Source organism: Rana temporaria, chromosome 1, assembly GCF_905171775.1.
Source record: "Rana temporaria chromosome 1, aRanTem1.1, whole genome shotgun sequence".
Classification (NCBI taxonomy): Eukaryota; Metazoa; Chordata; class Amphibia; order Anura; family Ranidae; genus Rana; species Rana temporaria.
In genome coordinates, this window is record NC_053489.1 from 168645740 (window position 1) to 168665891 (window position 20152).

A 20152-nucleotide genomic window follows, 5' to 3' on the forward strand; every position below is an offset into this window, starting at 1 on the left:
GAGTCATCCAACCCTTATCTTAGTTTACTCGTCACGTTCCATGCGAGAAAGCTAATCATTGTATTACTCTTGATGAAAAAACTCTTTCGTCTATTATGTAATGCATGCTTTTGCTTACAGCCTATTTGGACATCTTATTTGTATTACTTCTGATCAATTTATAGCGTGTTCATCAAGCTTGATATATTATTGTATTGTGCCAATATATCTTAAACTTTGAATAAACATATTTAAAAAAAAAAACTCTTTCACATTTTATCCCTATATGTACTTTCATTGGGAAATTTGTACTCACTTCCAGTGACTGGAGGTCAGGAATTGTGTGAAAATCTCCCAAACACACAGACAGTCATAACAATTAGTGTGAAAAAAAAATTGGAGTGCCAAAGTGTTGGATCAGTCCAACAATCAGGTTGAATTGTGATTGTTTTTATTTGAAGACAATAGCCAATGCATTGTGGAGGTTTCAGGAATCTTCTAATGCTTCTAATGCCTTGTACACACGTTTGGAATTTCCGATGGAAAAAGTCAGACGGACTTTTTCCATCAGATATTACGATCGGGTTTAGCACCATCTGAGTTTTTGGAAGAAAAGTATACCACTCTAAAAACAATCAATCCCCATTGCTTCCGTCCCAACAAACCAAGAGGGTGCTGGTTGTGCTAGGCATCACAGGATGCGAAACATGTCAGCTCTTTTTTCCTAATCCACTTCTTGTTTGACTGCATGAATTTTGGCTGTTTTTTCCATTTGAATTTTTGTTGTTTTTTCATGTTTTGAATAAAGACATCGTTTTTTGAGGAGTGCGGCGATCCAGGATTTTTCTTTCATCTCATCTGAGTTTTTTCATCAGAAATTCAGATGAATTTCATCGAAGTTTAGATATAGAACATGTTCTATTTTTCCGATAAGATATGGCTGGGCAAAAGCCTGATTGTGTGTACACGGCATAATTCAGTGTTGAATAAATAATAGGCAGTGAGAGATTGGGAAGTAGTTTAGGTGAAACAAACACTTGCTTCATCTAAGCTGTTTCCTGAGCTAACTCTGACTATTTATCATCCAACAATCATTAGAAGCCCTAAGAAGGAGGATTTATATAACAACCAAAACACGGTTATTGACTTTAAAGTAAATAATTATTTTTCCGCACCTGATTGTTTGACTTATTCATTGGGTATGCTGATATCTTCTATACCTCAAGTGTTTACTCAGTGTTCCCCAGTGGATGGTGGCTACCTAAACAGCATCCTATTTACTACACTAATGTCACAAGAATGGCTCATCACCATTCACTGCTATATACAAAAGTAATAAAGAAACCATGTCTGGAGTTTAGTAAAGCAGGATTTTGCAGGAATAATAACTAGTTGATGTACACCATATCATAAAAACCACGCTCGGATCCATTAGAATTTGAATGAACTCTACAGAGGATGATACATAGGGAATGCTGTACTTATTAAACATATCTATAGACATGAAACAAAGCAGAAATCTGTATTGTTAAAAAGACCTGTCGTGAATTGGTGAGGACTGAAGTTGTATTAGGGGTACACATTCATTTAATTTTTTTCTTGTATTATTCCCAGGTCTTTGATGCTCGAGACTGCACCACTGCCCATGGAATGTTCAATTATATCTGCAACCACGTCAAATATGCCACCAACAAAGGCAACCTCAGGCAAGAACATTCAGTATTCACAGAGGATGACCAAGTATCCCTATTTAATGTTAATCAAATATTTATGTACCACACATTTAAGACACCATATGATATCCTGCATCATATGTCATAATGATAGCTTATACCTTGTCTTTTCACAGATCAGCAATCACTATCTTCCCTCAAAGGACCGATGGAAAACATGATTTCAGGGTCTGGAATACTCAGCTCATTCGTTATGCAGGATACAAACAACCTGATGGCTCTGTGCTGGGTGACCCTGCTAATGTAGAACTAACTGAGGTAAGCTTATATTTAACATTGACTGTAAAGGATGTCATTGGAAATATGACATTCTCAATGGACCACTAAACATGGATTAATTTACATCACTGGTGAACATGCAATAATTTTGGGATATTACCAGATCTGAACCACACACCATGCATTTTAGGAACACAACTGTTAGTTGTAAGTGTGCTGCCTCCTCTCATTAGTGCTTAGTACCAATATTAGTCATATTGTACTGGGAGCTTCTCAGTTTCATGATAATATTTTCACAATCATTCATCACAGACACATGCAATACACTTGGTAACTGTTAGTAATCACTTTTATTATGGTAGATAGTAGGCACGTCACTTACATAAAGCACTGGGCCCAGATGGCTTACACCAACGTGTCCTCAGAAAGAGGACTGTTATTTCAAAGCCATTGTTTCTATATTTTAGGGACTCGTTAATGACTGGCATGGTACCACTGGATTGGCGCATGGCCAATGTGGAGCTCTCGTGAGAGTTTGGTTACTGTGCCCAGGGCAGGCTGTGCAGTACACTCTTAGTACAAACACAGTGGCACATATATGTGGCCCCATGGAGGAAAACTCACTTCTGTGAAGGGTGTATATAGTTACATAGTAGGTGAGGTTGAAAAAAGTCACAAGTCCATCAAGTCCAACCTGTGTGTGTGATTATATGTCAGTATTACATTGTATACACTGTATGTTGTGGTCGTTCAGGTGGTTATCTAATAGTTTTTTTAAAGCTATCAATGCCCACAGCTGAAACCACCACCTGTGGAATTCCATGTCTTTACCGCTCTTGTATTAAAGAATCCTCTACGCAGTTTAGAGTTAAACCGTTTTTCTTCTAATTTTAATGAGTGGTCATGTTTCTTATTGAACTCCCCTTCAGAGAAAAGTTTTATCCCTATTGTGCGGTCACCAGTACGGTATTTGTATAACTGCGGCAGCTGGTCGAGAAAGGGTTAATGCATGCCAATATTCTGTTTGCTTTGTTTGCAGCAGCTTGCCATTGCTGACCCTATCATCTACTAGGACCCCTAGTTCCTTGTTAGGCTTGTCAAGGAACTCGACAAGCTTGCTTTGCGTACACACTGTCAAGACAAAATCTCCTCGTTCTCAAACGCGGTGACATACAACACATACAACGGCAGGGGAAGTTCGATTCCCCTGGCTAAACTCTTGGGACTGGTTTTGCTAATTTCATGTGTTTGCGTGTTAAGTAAAAGTTTGGTAAGAGACGATTTGCACTTTTCAGTCTGTTACAGCTTGAAAAATGTGTTATCTCCATTACAAATGCTACTTTTACTCCCGTCTCATACTTTATTCTGAGCAAGCGAGGGTTTCTTAGCATACACACGCTCGAGTTTCTCGTCGGAAACCAGCCCGACCAGGAACTCGACGAGCCAATTTGAGACTCCCGTCGAGGAAATAGAGAACTTGCTCTCTTTTTGGCTCGTCGAGTTTCTCGACAGTTTCCTCGACGAAAATGTACACACGACCGGTTTCCTCGGCAAAACAATATCTCCCAGCAAGGTTCTTGCTGGTTTATGCCGAGAAACTCGGTTGTGTGTACGAGGCCTGGGACTTTGTTTCCCACTGTTCTGAGCCATACAATCTTTGATCAAATCATTTGCCATGTAGTTGTGCACCCCATTACATGTATTCCCTCTTGAGGAGAGGAGATTAAAAGGGGATATGATAAATATGTATAAATACACGTGATCCGTATAGTGAACTTGGTGTAGAGTTATTCACGTTCAGATCATTATAGAGGACAAGGGGGAACTCTTTATGTCTGGACGAAAAAAGATTTAGCCTCCACATTCGGAAAGGCTTTTTGACAGTAAAGCCCTGTACACACGATCGGTTTGTCTGATGAAAACAGACCGATGGACTGTTTTCATCGATCAAACCGATCGTGTGTGGGCCCCACACACGGTTTGTTTTCCATTGGTGAAAAAAAATAGAACATGTTTTAAATTTTTCCTATGGATAAAAAAACGATAGAAAAAAACGATCGTCTGTGTGGAAGTCCATCGGTCAAAAATCCATGCATGCTCAGAATCAAGTCGACGCATGCTCGGAAGCATTGAACTTCATTTTTCTCAGCACGTCGTAGTGTTTTGCGTCACCGCTTTTGGACACGGTCAGATTTTTAACCGATGATGTGTAGGCAAGACTGATGAATGTCAACTTCATCAGATATCCGATGAAAAAAATACAACGGATTAGATTCCATCAGCTATCCGAGTGTGTACAGGGCTTTAGAGCTGTGTAAATGTGGAAAAGACTTACTCAATAACTAGTTATGGCCAGCTCAGTAGATTGTTTTAATATACCTGGATTTAAACATTTATAGGTAATAACACCAGGGATTGTTGATCCAAAGAATATCCAATTGCCTCTCGGGGGATGGATCAGGAAGGCCCCCCCCAGACAAACTGGATAATGCTTTACGTTTTTTTTGTATTTTTTTTTGCCTTCCTCTGGATCAACAGTGGTTATAGGATTGTGTATATGGAGGTTTCTATTTGTTTATTTTTTCTATTAGTTAAACTACAGTAGATGGATTAATGTCCTTTTTTTCGACTAACTATATCACCATGTAACTTCATATACACAGGCAAGCAGGGTTGAATGCCATATTAATGACAGAGGATCAGTTAGGGAGCAAAAATAGAAAGATATAGGGATTCATCAACAGCCCTGTGCAATGAAGAATTTTTTATGGAAAAGTTTCCTTGAAAAGTTACTTTTTAGCAACAAGTACCAACTGTATTGTGTGCTATTTTCAAAACCTTTCACTCCAGTGTAAGCAGAATGTTACATGCACACATTTATTTGTCATTTTTCCAGGGTTCAATGACAGAAATACTTCTCTGGCAACAATACTTTTCAGCATGTCAGTCACACTCTCAGTCTCCCACATGTTGTCACCTCTCTTTCTCTCTCTCTCTATAGATATTTATTTAAAAGTGCCCTTAGTGTACCATTGTTGACTGAAAATACAGACTGTGCTGTTTTTTTTGTTTTTGTTTTTGCCAAAGTAAAGCATTTTATTCCACATGCGTGTAAACAGAACTTTACAACACATGCTAAACCAATCACTGAACACTATATTAATAATAATCCAATATTGATGACCAGAAAACATTAATGTTAACCAGTTTAATTAAATTCAAAATAATGTATAAAGAAAATAAAAAAGATCCGAGCTAATTTTTATCGAAAAGCAATAATGTCCCCAAAGTGAATCCTCTATTTTGAATAAAAACTATTCTAATCATTCATGGCATATGTTTCTGTACAGACAGCAGAACTAATGCCGCGTACACACGACCGTTTTTCATGATGAGAAAAATTCAATTTTTTAAATTGGTCATTAAAAACGGTCGTCTGTAGGCTCCAGAGCATTTTTCTCGACGAGAAAAATGTCAATTAAAAATTTAGAACCTGCTCTATTTTTTCTCGTTTTTCACGTCGCCGTTTTTCTCGTTGTGAAAAACGGTCATGTGTAGGCTTTAACCTCCCTGACGGTATCCCTGAGCGTGACTCGGGGTGGATTTTCAATGCCAGGATCGGTATCCCCGAGTCAGGGTAGCTGTGCAGAGTGTGCAGTGGCGCGGCTTACCTGCTCGCTGAATCCACAGACAAGTTACTTACCTTATCCCTGGATCCTGCGATGCATCCCCGCTGTGTGAGCGAGCGGGTCCTCGCTCGATTCACAGTGTCTCTGTGTGCCGCCGATCTCCGTTCCCTGCGACGTTACGACGCACAGGAGCGGAGAACGGCGCCAAATTAAAAAAAGTAAACAAACACAATACATACAATATACTGTAATCTTATAGATTACAGTACTGTATGTAAAAAATACACACCCCCCTTGTCCCTAGTGGTCTGCCCAGTGCCCTACATGTTCTTTTGTATAATAAAAACTGTTCTTTCTGCCTGAAAACTGTAGATTGTCCAAAAGTGTCCCTTTATGTCAAAAATTATTTTAGATCAGCTAGAAAACAGCGATAATAAATTATAATCACTTGCAGAATTGTGCGATAGCGATTTATGGGGAAATTCGTCATAAAAAAATAAAAGTAATGACAGCGACAATTCTGCAACTGAGCAAATTTCAGTGATTTTGAGTTGATTACATTATTGAATAATTTTTATTATAATTATATTATTATTTGTTAGAATTATTTATAATTATTTATTATATTATAATTTATAATTTATAATTTTAAAAAATCATACCCGGGATGCCTACTAGACTCTTGTTTGGTCAGATTTAAATTAGTTATTCCTAAGAATTGCAGGCCTACATTATAAAACGCCAAATTTCCTTGCAAAATAATTGTACCGCTTTTGGTACGTAATTCCAGACAGAATCATACCGCCAGGGAGGCTAATGATGGGGAAAAAAAGCGCATGCTCAGAAGCAAGTTATGAGAAGGAAAATTTGCATAATCAGCCCAAAGGGTGGCGCCATTGGAATGGAACTTCCCCTTGATAGTGCCGTCGTACGTGTTGTACGTCACCGCGCTTTGCTTGAGCATTTTTTTTTCACGATCGTGTGTATGCAAGACAGGCTTGACAAGAATCACGTGGAGAAAAACATTGTTTTTTTCCATGACATTAAAAACGGTCGTGTGTACACAGCATAAGGTGTTTCCTAAATTAAAACTGAATCTAGGTCTTACTGATTATTTTCCTTAAAAAAGCTGATAGCTGGTAGATAGATAGGTGTTCCCACCACCTCCCCAGCCGACACTCCAGTGAGCACTGGAGGGGCAGAACAGAAAACTGAGTGATCAGCAAGCATGTGATCACTCAGACCTAGTGCTGGCAGGGGAAAGCTGCAGCATCAGACTGATACTGCAGTATAGAGTTGTGTATGCATGTTTTATTTTTTACACACTCCACCCTTCTCCTTTACATGCTTTGAAAATTTGCAGAGGTAAAAAATAATAATAACAATATCACAATTTACAAGATAAGCCAGATAGTGCTGCTCCAAGCCTCCTATGCACAACCTCTCTGCTCAGCTTCCATGGTAGGTGCTGGTCCCAGAAAAGAGCATGTCCTGCGCCACACAAATACTAAAGAAAAACAAAACCCAACTGTTTGTTCTAAACCACTGAGGCCTCGTACACACGGCCGAGGAACTCGACGTGCCAAACACATCGAGTTCCTCGGCCAGTTCAGCACTGAAGCCGCCGAGGAGCTCGGCGGGGCGAGAGCTCCCATAGAACAACGAGGAAATAGAGAACATGTTCTCTATTTCCTCGCCGAGCTCCTCGTCGGCTTCCTCGGCCGAAAGTGTACACACGGCCGGGTTTCTCGGCAGAATTCAGCCAGAAACTCGGTCGGAAGCTGAATTCTGCCGAGGAAACTGGTCGTGTGTACGGGGCCGAACTCTTGCACAGTTCCTGCTCTTGGCCACGCCTCTCTCACCTGGATTGGGTTTAATTGTAGAGATAATAATTGCAACAAAAAAACTATCACATTGGGGACATTTATTAAAACTGGAGCACTCACGATCTGGTGCAGCTGTGCATGGCAGCCAATAAGCTTCTTAATTCAGCTTGTTCAATTAAGCTTTGATATTGAGCCCAGGTTCACACTGCAGCGACTCGCACAATTTTAAAATGGCAATGCAGTCTGACTTTGGGGGGGGGGGGGGATTTGACAGACATCTGTGCGGGTTTATGCACAGATGTCTATTCAAATCGCCCCCAAAGTCGCAAAAAGTAGTACAGGAACTACTTTTGGAAATCGGCCGGTGCCATTGCTGCCGATTTGGCATGTGATTTGACATGCCTAATCGCATGCCAAATCGGCCTAAAATGAACGTGGGCTAAAACCTGCGACAGATTTTGCACACTGCAGTTTTAGTAAATCTCCTACACTGTGCTCTGTGCAATTGTGTAAGTTTGTGTTCTTAGTGCAATGTAATTACTAAAAAATGTAAAAAATTATAAACGCAAAAAAAAAAAATTATAGCAAAATTATGAACGCCACACTTTTGTGTTTGCCCTTATTTATCATGAACTGAACTCAAAGATCTATGACTTTTTTATTGTACACAAAAGGCCTATTTCTCTCAAATATTGTTCACAAATCACTCCTTTTTTGCTAAGATAATCCATCCACCTCACAGGTGTGCATACCTCCCAACTTTCTGAGATGGGAATGAGGGACACCTATCAGCAAAATTATGTAGGCATAGGACACACCCCTTGCCACGCCCCCTTAACCACTTAACGCCCGCCGCACGCCTATTTACGTCCACAGAATGGCACGTACAGGCAGATGGGCGTATATATACGTTCCTGCCTTCTAGCGGGTCGGAGGTCCGATCCGGACTCCCTCCGCTGCGTGCGGCGGGCGGCTTACCTCGGGGAGCGATCCGGGACGACGGCGCGGCTATTTGTTTATAGCTACTCCGTCGCGATCGCTCCCCGGAGCTGAAGAACGGGGAGAGCCGTATGTAAACACGGCTTCCCCGTGCTTCACTGTGGCGGCTGCATCGATCGAGTGATCCCTTTTATAGGGAGACTCGATCGATGACGTCAGTCCTACAGCCACACCCCCCTACAGTTGTAAACACACACTAGGTGAACCCTAACTCCTACAGCGCCCCCTGTGGTTAACTCCCAAACTGCAACTGTCATTTTCACAATAAACAATGCAATTTAAATGCATTTTTTGCTGTGAAAATGACAATGGCCCCAAAAATGTGTCAAAATTGTCTGAAGTGTCCGCCATAATGTCGCAGTCATGAAAAAAATCGCTGATCGCCGCCAATAGTAGTAAAAAATTTTTTTTTATAAAAATGCATTAAAACTATCCCCTATTTTTTAAACGCTATAAATTTTGCGCAAACCAATCGATAAACACTTATTGCGATTTTTTTTACTAAAAATATGTAGAAGAATACGTATCGGCCTAAAATGAGGAAAAAAATGTTATATATGTTTTTGGGGGATATTTATTATAGCAAAAAGTAAAAAATATTGCATTTTTTTTTAAATTGTCGCTGTATTTTTGTTTATAGCGCAAAAAATAAAAACCGCAGAGGTGATCAAATACCACCAAAAGAAATCTCTATTTGTGGGGAAAAAAGGACGCCAATTTTGTTTGGGAGCCACGTCGCACGACCGCGCAATTGTCGGTTAAAGCGACGCAGTGCCGAATCGCAAAACCTGGCCTGGGCATTTAGCAACAAAATGGTCCGGGGCTTAAGTGGTGAAAGGAGAATTGTACAAAAAAAATAAGATTGGTTAAACCCATAAGTGCTTTTTTTACCACTACTATTTCTTTATATTGGCTTTTGGAATTTACAAATGCAGCAATTTAGAAATCAGATGAAAGGTTTAGCACTGGGAAACACTTTTTGATAGATGAAAAGTGCATTTTATATACAACTATATAGATCAGACCAAAATGAGGGACAAATGAGGAGAATGAGGGACATTGCTCCAAATCAGGGACAGTCCCTCGAAATCAGGGACAGTTGGGAGGTATGGGTGTGGCATATCAAGATCCGACAGTATGATTATTGCACAGGTGTGCCCTAGGCTGGCCACAATAAAAGACCACTCTAAAATGTGCAGTTTTACTGTATTGGGGGGGTCTGGGGGTCCGAAAACAGTCAGTATCTGGTGTGACCACCATTTGCCTCACACAGTGCAGCACATCTCCTTCGCATAGAGTTGATCAGGTTGTTGATTGTGGCCTGTGGAATGTTGGTCCATTCCTCTTCAATGGATGTGCAAAGTTGCTGGATACTGGCAGGAACTGGAACATGCTGTCGTATACGCCAATCCAGAGCAACCGAAACATGCTCAATGGGTGACATGTCAAGAATTGGGATGCTTTCAGCTTCCAGGAATTGTGTACAGATCCTTGCAACATGGGGCTTTTGCCTCATACTGCACCATGAGGTGATGGTCATGGATGAATTGCACAACAATGGGCCTCAGGCTCTCATCACGGTATCTCTGTGCATTCAAAATGCCATCAAAAAATGTACCTGTGTTCCTTGTCCATAGCATACGCCTGCCCATACCATAACCCCACCGCCACCATGGGCCACTTGATACACAATGTTGACATCAGCAAACCGCTCACCCACACTACACCATACATGCTGTCTGCCATCTGCCCTGTACAGTGAAAACTGGAATTATTTTGTGAAGAGAACACCTCTCCAAAGTGCCAGATGCCATCGAATGTGAACATTTGTCCACTAAAGTCGGTTACAACAATGAACTGCAGTCAGGTCGAGACCCCTATGAGGATGACAAGCATGCAGATGAGCTTCCCTGAGACGGTTTCTGACAGTTTGTGCAGAAATTCTTTGGTTATGCAAACTGATTATTGCAGCAGCTGTCCGGGTGGCTGGTCTCAGACAATCTTGGAGGTGAAGATGCTAAATGTGGAGGTCCTGAGCTGGTGTGGTTACATGTGGTCTGCGGTTGTGAGGCCTGTTGGCTGTACTACCAAATTCTCTGAAATGCCTTTGGAGACGGCTTATGGTAAAGAAATTAACATTGAATTCAAGGGCAACAGCTTTGGTGGACATTCCTGCAGTCAGCATGCCAATTGCACGCTCCCTCAAAACTTGCGACCTCTGTGGCATTGTAAAATATGTGAACCGCGCTAACCCAAATAATAATAATGAAATGCAGCTAAATACAGAGATCCAGCGCACACATCACAGGTGTGATGAATCAAACCCACAATCTAATGAGAAGCATGAAAATGGTGATAATAAAATGAGTAAATGGTGCTGCAATTAAATGATAGTTCGAATAGAGAACTAAATATAATGTGAAAGAAAAATGTGTATAATGCGCAACCTAAAGTCGCATGAACTATGCGACAATTAATAATTGGTGTAATATAATTAAACTGTGAACCACAGTGTTGACTATAAGTGAAAATAGTTAACCACAAACACCTTGCATGTGAAATAATCCTGAAGGATCACATAAATCAATACAAATAAAAATCAAAAAAAGGAAAAATAGTCCAAATAAATGAATGTGACAAAAAAAGTGCAAAAAAGCTAGGAGATAAAGTCCGCAATAGATGCACCGCTCTGTCAGCTGGATTGCAGATATTTCAAATCTTCAAGAAAGGTGTGTATAATGCACAACCTAAAGTCGCATAATTATGCGACTATTTATAATTAAACTGTGAACCACAGTGTTGACTATAAGTGAAAATAGTTAACCACAAACACCTTGCATGTGAAATAATCCTGAAGGATCACATAAATCAATACAAATAAAAATCAAAAAAAAGAAGGAAAAATAGTCCAAATAAATGAATGTAACAAAAAAAGGTGCAAAAAAGCTATGAGGTAAAGTCCGTGATAGATGCACCGCTCTGTCAGCTGGATTGCAGATATTTCATTACAAATCTTCAAAAAACTTGACACTTTTCCTATATATGTATAAGGTGGCCGCTTACCGCAACTCAGATGAAAATGGGCTCATCACAAAGCAAATGGATCCTCTGGCTCCAACCTCTCCACCAAGATTTCACCCTTAAAGGGTCACTAAAGGAATTTTTTTTTTTAGCTAAATAGCTTCCTTTACCTTGCTGCAGTCCTGGTTTCATGTCCTCATTGTTCGTTTTTGCTTTCATGTTGCTGTAAATCCTCTCTGTTTTGGACACTTCCTGGTTGCCTGTTTCCTGATAACCACAGTACTGGGAGATTTCTCACGGTGGTCACTAATGTGATTATTGTGTGTAAAACGAAACTGGATTGGTGCTGAGGAGTTTTAGACAAAGTATCACTGATCTCTATTGGCTGACTGCCCTCTAGTGGCTCTCTGTACATCAGAGAACCAGCAAACAACAGCAAAAACGAAACTACACTGCAGGCACATTATATGATTGTTTTTTTATAAATTTTTAATCATTTTTAAAAGGAATCAGTTAACTATTATGTCTCTATGCCCTGTAAACAGTCATTTCAGCAAAAAAAAAAATTTCCTTTAGTGACCCTTTAAGGATTGATCACCGGATCCTGCAGCCCTGGATGTCCACTCACCTCTCGATAGAGGGATTTCTTAGTAAGCAATAAATGTAATGTTGCAAAAAAAGCTTCATGGTGTAGTAGAAAAGAACTTGCTCTTTTATTGCTGAGCAGGTAACTTGGCATAAAAAGTTACAAAAACAAATTCAAGGAAACAAACAAGCGAACACACTCTGTCAGTGCCTTGGCTCTCGCCTGACTGTCAGGTGTGTGTAAAGTTCTCAGCTACACCCGACGCAGCGTTTCTCCGTAAGAGGCATCTACTGGGAAAGGAGGCTCCTTTGAATTTGTTTTTGTAACTTTTTATGCCAAGTTACCTGCTCAGCAATAAAAGAGCAAGTTCTTTTCTACTACACCATGAAGCTTTTTTTCTCTTTTTTTGCAACATTACATTTATTGCTTACTGAGAAATCCCTCTATCGAGAGGTGAGTGGACATCCAGGGCTGCAGGATCCGGTGATCAATCCTTAAGGGTGAAATCTTGGTGGAGAGGTTGGAGCCAGAGGATCCATTTGCTTTGTGATGAGCCCATTTTCATCTGAGTTGCGCAGATGTCTCTTAAATCGCGGCCAAAATCGCGGCAAAAACACAGCCACGAAATTGCGGTAAAATCGCGATTTTACCGCGATTTTGAATTCGCAGCAGTGTGAACCTAGCCTAAGATTTGTGAACAATATTTGAGAGAAATAGGCTTTTTGTGTACATAGAAAAAGTCGTAGCTCTTTGAGTTCAGCTCATCATAAATAGGGGCAAACACAAAGGTGTTGCAATTATATTCTTGCTCAGTGTAATACATTCAAGAATACATTCAAGATAGACAAATGAATACATCATGAATTAAACTAATAAACCAATATACTCACATACGGCATACTTGTGCGTGGGTTTCCTGAGGGTACTCCAAAAACATGCTGGTAGGTCAATTGGCTTCTGTCTAAAATTGGCCCCAGTAGCGCGTCAGGATCCTATGGGGTAAATTGCCGTGCTATATCAAGATGCTATTCAACTCAACTCAACATGTGGAAGCATAAATGATAATAGGGATAAAAAATCTAAATTAAAAAGAAACAAAGAAATAGAGCGAGAGAGAGAGAGCACTAGGTGCCATAAATCATTTAATTGTTTTAATCCAGAAAATGAATTTATTTTGGGAATATATTGATTGTCATACATTAGTTGTAAATACATTTTATTGTATTCGTGTTTTTACAACACTGTATGAGTTTAACAAACTTGCTTTTTTTACAATTTGTAACAAGGCTCCCACTGACCTGCATTCTGTCAAACGTGGTACAGCTGTTTCTCTCTTTGTTTGGATGTATCTATTTCACAGATATATCATTTGACTTTAGACAGATCACAATGACAAATAATATTTCATACAGTCATCATGTTTTGTTTATACAGTCATTTATAAGCTATAGCTTATTAATAATAACGGAAAAAATAAAGAGTAATTTTACTGATTAATTTTTTTTTCATGTGGCTTTCACAGTTTTAAAATCTTAATTTTTTTTTGTATGTTTTTGTTATTATATTGTTATTATATTAAATGTAGAAAATTGTAACTCTAGGGCCAGATTCACGTAGCTCAGTGGATCTATAGATCCGCTCGATCTACGTGAATTAAGATCCGCTCCCGCAAGTTTAGAAGGCAAGTGGCTAATTCACAAACCACTTACCTCCAAACTTGCGACGGCGGATCCTAAATTCCGCGGCTAGGGGAGTGTACTATTTAAATCAGGCGCGTTCCCGCGCCGATTTAACCTCCCTGGCGGTATGATTCTTTCAGAAAAAACATGCTGAAAGCGGTAACATTATTTGCAAGGAAATTTGGCATTTTATATTGTAGGTCTGTCATTTTTAGAAATAACTCACTTAAATCTGACCAAACAAGCTTCTAATAGGCATCCCGGGTATGACATTTTTTTAAAAACAAAATTATAAATTATAATATAATAAATAATTATAAATAATTATAACAAATAATAATATAATTATAATAAAAATTATTCAATAATGTAATCAAATCAAAATCACTGAAATTTGCTCAGTTGCAGAATTGTCGCTGTCATTATTTTTTTTTTTATGACTAATTTCCCCACAAATCGCTATCGCACAATTCTGCAAGTGATTATAATTTATTATCGCTGTTTTTTAGCTGATCTAAAACTATTTTTGACATAAAAAGACACTTTTGGTTGCTATGGACAATCTACAGTTTGCAGGGAGAAAGAAACGTTTTTATTGTATAAAATGACATGCAGGACACTGGGCAGACCACTAGGGACAAAGGGTGTGTTTTTTTACATACAGTACTGTAATCTATAAGATTACAGTATACTGTATGTATAGTGTTTGTTTACTTTTTTGAATTTGGCGCCGTTCTCCGTCCCCGTGCGTCGTAACGTCGCAGGGAACGGAGATCGGCGTCACACGGAGGCACTGTGTGAATCGAGCGAGGTCCCGCTCGCTCACACAGCGCGGTGGCATCGCTGGATCCAGGGACAAGGTAAGTAAAACTCCCTGTACATCCAGCGAGGCGAGCCCGAGTCTGACTCGGGGTTACCGATCCTAGCCCAAAAATCTCACCCCGAGTCAGACTCGGGAACACCGCCCAGGAGGTTAAATGCGCAGGCGCCGTCCGCGAAATTTCCCGGCGTGCATTGCTCCCACTGACGTCGCTAGGACGTCAGTGGTTTTGACGCTTACGTAAACGACGTCCGTCCGTATTCGAGAACGACTTACGCAAACGACGTTAAAAAATTCAAATTCGACGCGGGAACGCCGGCTTTACTTAACATTGGCTGCGCCTGATAAAAGAAGGGGTAAGTATACGCCGGGAAAGCCGCTATGGAAACGTCGTAAGAAGACTGCGTCGGGTCTGCGTACGTTCGTGAATTTGCGTATCTCGCTGATTTACATATTATTTATCGGCACCATTTTTAAATTGAAAAAAAGATCCGACAGTGTAACACAGTGTAACACTGTCGGATCTAGCCCTATCTATGCGTAACTGATTCTATGAATCAGGCGCATAGATAGGACCAGTGTAAGTCAGAGATACGATGGTGTATCTGTAGATACACCGTCGTATCTCTTTGTGAATCTGGCCCCTTGTCTCTAGATGAAGCTTTCATTGACTGCAACTACTCTGTATCTCGCTTAATAATTGTTGACTATGCTGATTCACTCCGGTTGATTTATTAAAGGACTAGACAATATTCACTTATGTACTTTATTATAAAGTCAAACTGTGTTCACTTTAGTTATCCAATTACGAGCAAGGCAATATTTCCCTGCACATAATTGGGTATTGAAGTGAATGTTTCTCTCAAGCCTAATCAACTTTCCCTAATCCTTAAATAAATTAGCTGCATAGACTTGCAATGGGAGCAGTAAAACACAACAATCATGTAACAGGAAGCAGAACCATGAGATGCACGCAGCAAATATGGCTGCTTCCTGTACATATAAGTACAAACAGTGCATAGCAACATTTTTTTTTAAATATATTAATAAGATAAGCTGTAGAATATAATGATATTTTCAGAAAGTGTTCTAAGGTTCTCCATGGTATTGCTTCTACAATCATAGTACTATTAAGTCCATCTATTAACCACTTCAGCCCCGGACCATTTTACTGGTCAAAGACCAGGCTACTTTTTGCGATTCAGCACTGCGTCGCTTTAACGGACAATTGTGCGTGCGTGCGACGTGGTTCCCAAACAAAATTGACGTATTTTTTTCCCCACAAATAGAGCTTTCTTTTGGTTGTATTTGATGACCTCTGCGGTTTTAATTTTTTTATAAACAAAAATAGAGCGACAATTTTGAAAAAAAAAACAATATTTTTAACTTATAATTTTGAAAAAAAAAAAAATATTTTTAACTTTTTGCTATAATAAATATCCCCAAAAAATATATAAAAAAAAACATATTTTTTCCTTCAGTTTAGGCCGATACGTATTCTTCAACATATTTTTGTAAAAAAAAAATCGCAATAAGCGTTTATTGATTGGTTTGCGCAAAAGTTATAGCGTCTACAAAATAGGGGGATAGTTTTATGGCATTTTTATTAATATTTTTTTCACTAGTAATGGTGGCGATCACTGATTTTTATTGTGACTGCGACATTATGGTGGACACATCGGACACTTTTGACACCATTATTGGACCATAAAAATGCACTGATTACTGTAAAAATTACACTGGCAGTAAAGGGGTTAAGTGTGACCTATTGAGTGATTCTTACTGTCAGAGGGCGTGGCTTGCCGTGTCACGTCACTGATCGCTGTTCCCGATGACAGGGAACACAATCAGTGACAGTGTCTCTAGGCAGAATGGGAAGATGTTGGGTTTACACCCAACATCTCCCCATTCTTCAGCTCTGTGACCGATTGCGGGACTACGGCGGCGATCGGGTCCTGCGGGCGTGGTCACGGAGTTTGCGGCAGGGTCGCGAGTGCGCCGACGGCGGCGCGTGCGCGACCACATGGCGGCAATTTAAAGGGGACGTACCTGTATGCCCTTTTGCCTGTCTGTGCCATTTTGTCGACGTAAAAGTGCGTGCGCTGGTCGACAAGTGGTTAACTGGTCACATGGTCATACTTCATTCATTTTAATACTCCACTACATTTTGATCCTTTGTTTGTCAGCCTCTACATCATCATCGGCCTATCTGCCTGTTGTAAGATGTCATTACTAATAGACTGTTACTTATGTTTGAGCAGGAATATAGGTATAGTCCTCCATAGATACAAAGGATATAAATGCACTTTATGTCCACCCAATGCCTTTGTAAACCAAGAAATTATCTTGTACAAGTAGCAGTGACATCATCACTTGCGTTTTACAGAGATTGGAGTTGTGAGAGGGACCCAGCAGGCTCCACCTACTACAGGCTGCCTGCAGAAAACTACGGGGGGGGGGGGGCGACAAGACCTGAGACTCTGCACAAGGATAGAGAGAGGGAGTGACCGGTCTTTGGTACAGGAGGATCCTACACGAAAACAAGGTTTCACATTGGATTACTGCAGAGTAGAAGACTGTGCCTGCTCACAGTCTTCTGCAGAATATGCACTGACCTGACCTTTACATTCCGGCATAGTGCCTGTGTTTCAAGATGACTGCACTCCCACACACCCCAGTCAACCAAATCAAGGGCAAAGCCCTGCACCCGAAAGAAGCTGGGGAGAAGATGCCGGCTAGGGAGCTTGAGGTCATCGGAGCACTGAAGCAGAGGTAAGTATTTTGGCACTGTTTTAAGTAAGAATAAACAGGCCTCTTGTGTTTAGTATTTGACTATGACAGAGTTCAGCTTTAAACTTTCCTATGAGGAAAACACCCAGATAGTTCTACGGGATAAAAGGATTGGGCAATCTGTGGGCTTCTCCTAACAGTACAGGAAGGATCAGAGGGCCCTGCTTGTTAGAGCTTACCGTCTAGAAGGGAGTGTCAAGTTGAACAAAGGGTAGTAGATGTGGGGGTTGATCAGATGGACAAAATTTACATACAGTTGTTAGGTGTGGGTAGGGTAGGCTTCTCTGAAGAGGAGGGTTTTCAGGGATCCTCTAAAAGCTAATAGAGAAGGAGATAGACGGACAGATTGGTGTAAGGAGTTCCATAGGCTTGGAGAGGCTCTGGAAAAGTCCTGGAGACGAGCATGGGAGGAGGTGATGAGAGAGCTAGAGAGCAGGAGGTCTTGAGAAGAACGAAGAGAACGATTAGGTTGGTATTTAGAGACTAGGTCAGTGATGTAGCTGGGGGCAGAGTTGTGGATGGCTTTGTAGGTAGTAGTTAGTATTTTGAATTTAATTCATTGGGCGAGCGGAAGCACCAAGAGTTTGCGCAGAACTTTACATCTTGAGGGCAGACAGTACAGTTACAATACAATACAATTAATACTGCTTGTTAGATCCTTATTTCTAAGGGATGTTTACATTCCTTGTAATAGGAATAAAGATGATAGAAAAAAGCGCATATATGTAAACGGTATAAGTACCAAACATGTGAGGTATCACTGTGAATGTTAGAATGAGAGCAATCATTCTAGCATTATACCTCCTATGTAACTCTAAACAGGTAACCTGTAAAGGTGTTTAAAGCATCACCTATGGAGATTTTTAAGTACTCTAATTTGTCGCCATTCCACGAGCGTGCGCAGTTTTAAAGTGTGACATGTTAGGCATCTATTTACTCAGCGTAACATCATCTTTTACATTTTACAAAAAAAAATGGGGGTAAATAAGGTGTTTTTTTTGTTTGTTTTAATTCATTAAAGTGTATTTTTTCCAAAAAAAAATGCTTTTGCAAAATTGCAACAATCACAATTTTATTCCCTAGGGCAGCGATGGCAAACCTTGGCACCCCAGATGTTTTGGATCTTCATTTCCCATGATGCTCATACACTCTGCAGTGTAGTTGAGCATTATGGGAAATGTAGTTCCAAAACATCTGGGGTGCCAAGGTTCGCCATCACTGCCCTAGGGTCTCTGCTAAAAAAAAAAAAATGAATAATGTTTGGGGGTTATAAGTAATTTTCTAGCAAAAAATACTGATTTAAACTTGTAAACAAAGAGTGCTAGAAAAAGCCTGGCCGGCAAGTGGTTGAAAAACACTACCACATGAATGTCAGTGATTTTATATTTTATAAAAACAAGTTCAAACCCCCAGATCAATATTTGCTTTCAGGAAGATGGAGTGCTAATGTGAATAGGCATAACAGATTTACACGGGAAAAACGTTTTGCTTTCTCAATGATGAATTGTTGTTTCTTATTACATCTTTTAACAGATCTGTATTCAGCAAGGCTGGAAAGCTCCACGAGGCCGTTTTGATGTCCTTCCTCTTGTACTCCAAGCAGATGGCAATGACCCTGAGCTTTTTGAGATCCCCCCAGAACTGATAATGGAAGTCCAGATACGGCACCCAAAGTATGATAGCAGACCTTGAATTTAGACTCACTTTGTGTCATTAGCAAATTGAACTCTTATTATGATACATTTCATAGGTGTAAATCAACAATATATGTGGAGGATATACACATTGGTATTAAAGGGGTTGTAAAGGTTCGTTTTTTATTTTCTAAATAGGTTAATTTAAGCTAGTGCATTGTTGGTTCACTTATCTTTTCCTTTGATTTCCCTTTTTTTTTTTTTTTGTCTGAATTTCTCACTTCCTGTTCCTCCTCAGTAAGCTGTTTTGGCTGACTAACCCCCAGCCAGAACGGTTTGGATGATGGGGGCAAGTTTACTGAGGAGAAACAAGAAGTGAGAAATTCAGACAAAGCAAAAAAACATTTAGAAGGGAAATGGAAGGAAAAGGTAAGAGAACCAACAATGCACTAGCTTAAATGAACCTATTTAGAAAATAAAAAATGAACTTTTACAACCCTTTTAACTAGAAGAATACTACAAGTGACCTGGGCATCACAGAACCAAGTGCTGTTTATTTAAGGAATAGATCATTTACATTGTTCTATATACACAAATATTATTTGTATGTCATTTACTGTATATCGTTCACACTTTTTTTTCTTTGTTAAATGTTGAGACTTTATATTCTTTTGGTAATTCAAAATCTGATCATGCTTATATCTTTACCGGTAAGGTGTTATTATAAGTTAAATCTGTCAAGATATTAGTACTCTAGATATGAAATGCAGAAGATAAGTATTCACTGCTGACTTATACAGTAGCTTTGTGGTGTTTGACCAAAAAAAACTGTTTTTTTATTTATTTTTTCAGGTTTGAATGGTTTAAGGAGTTGGACCTGAAATGGTATGGATTGCCTGCTGTATCAAGTTTACTGCTAGAGGTTGGAGGATTGGAGTTCACTGCATGTCCTTTCAGTGGATGGTACATGGGCACTGAAATTGGAGTTCGAGATTACTGTGACAATTCCCGCTATAACATAATGGAGGTACTGTGGCCTGGTAAAGAGCTCCACCTTTTGGCAGCAATAGATAACTGATCACGCTTACCGAATATTTGTATATATCAAAAAGACATATTAATCAAAAGACTGTGCACAATATTTTACTAAAATGTACATTTCAGTGGCTTCATGGGTAAAACAGTTATATCAGATGTTTGCATTTTTTTTTTGTTGTTGTTGGAAAGGTGAGAAATA

General features: G+C 39.8%; 1 protein-coding gene across 1 annotated transcript in view; it reads left to right on the forward strand.

Annotated features, from left to right (window-relative positions):
* NOS1 (nitric oxide synthase 1) overlaps positions 1–20152 on the forward strand; it is a 173024-nt gene that overhangs the window by 93821 nt on the left and 59051 nt on the right. Inside the window, exons 7-10 of the mRNA XM_040345889.1 lie at positions 1594–1685; positions 1829–1970; positions 18815–18954; positions 19768–19942. Of these exons, the coding sequence (XP_040201823.1) occupies positions 1594–1685; positions 1829–1970; positions 18815–18954; positions 19768–19942 (549 nt within the window). The remainder of the gene's footprint in view (positions 1–1593; positions 1686–1828; positions 1971–18814; positions 18955–19767; positions 19943–20152) is intronic.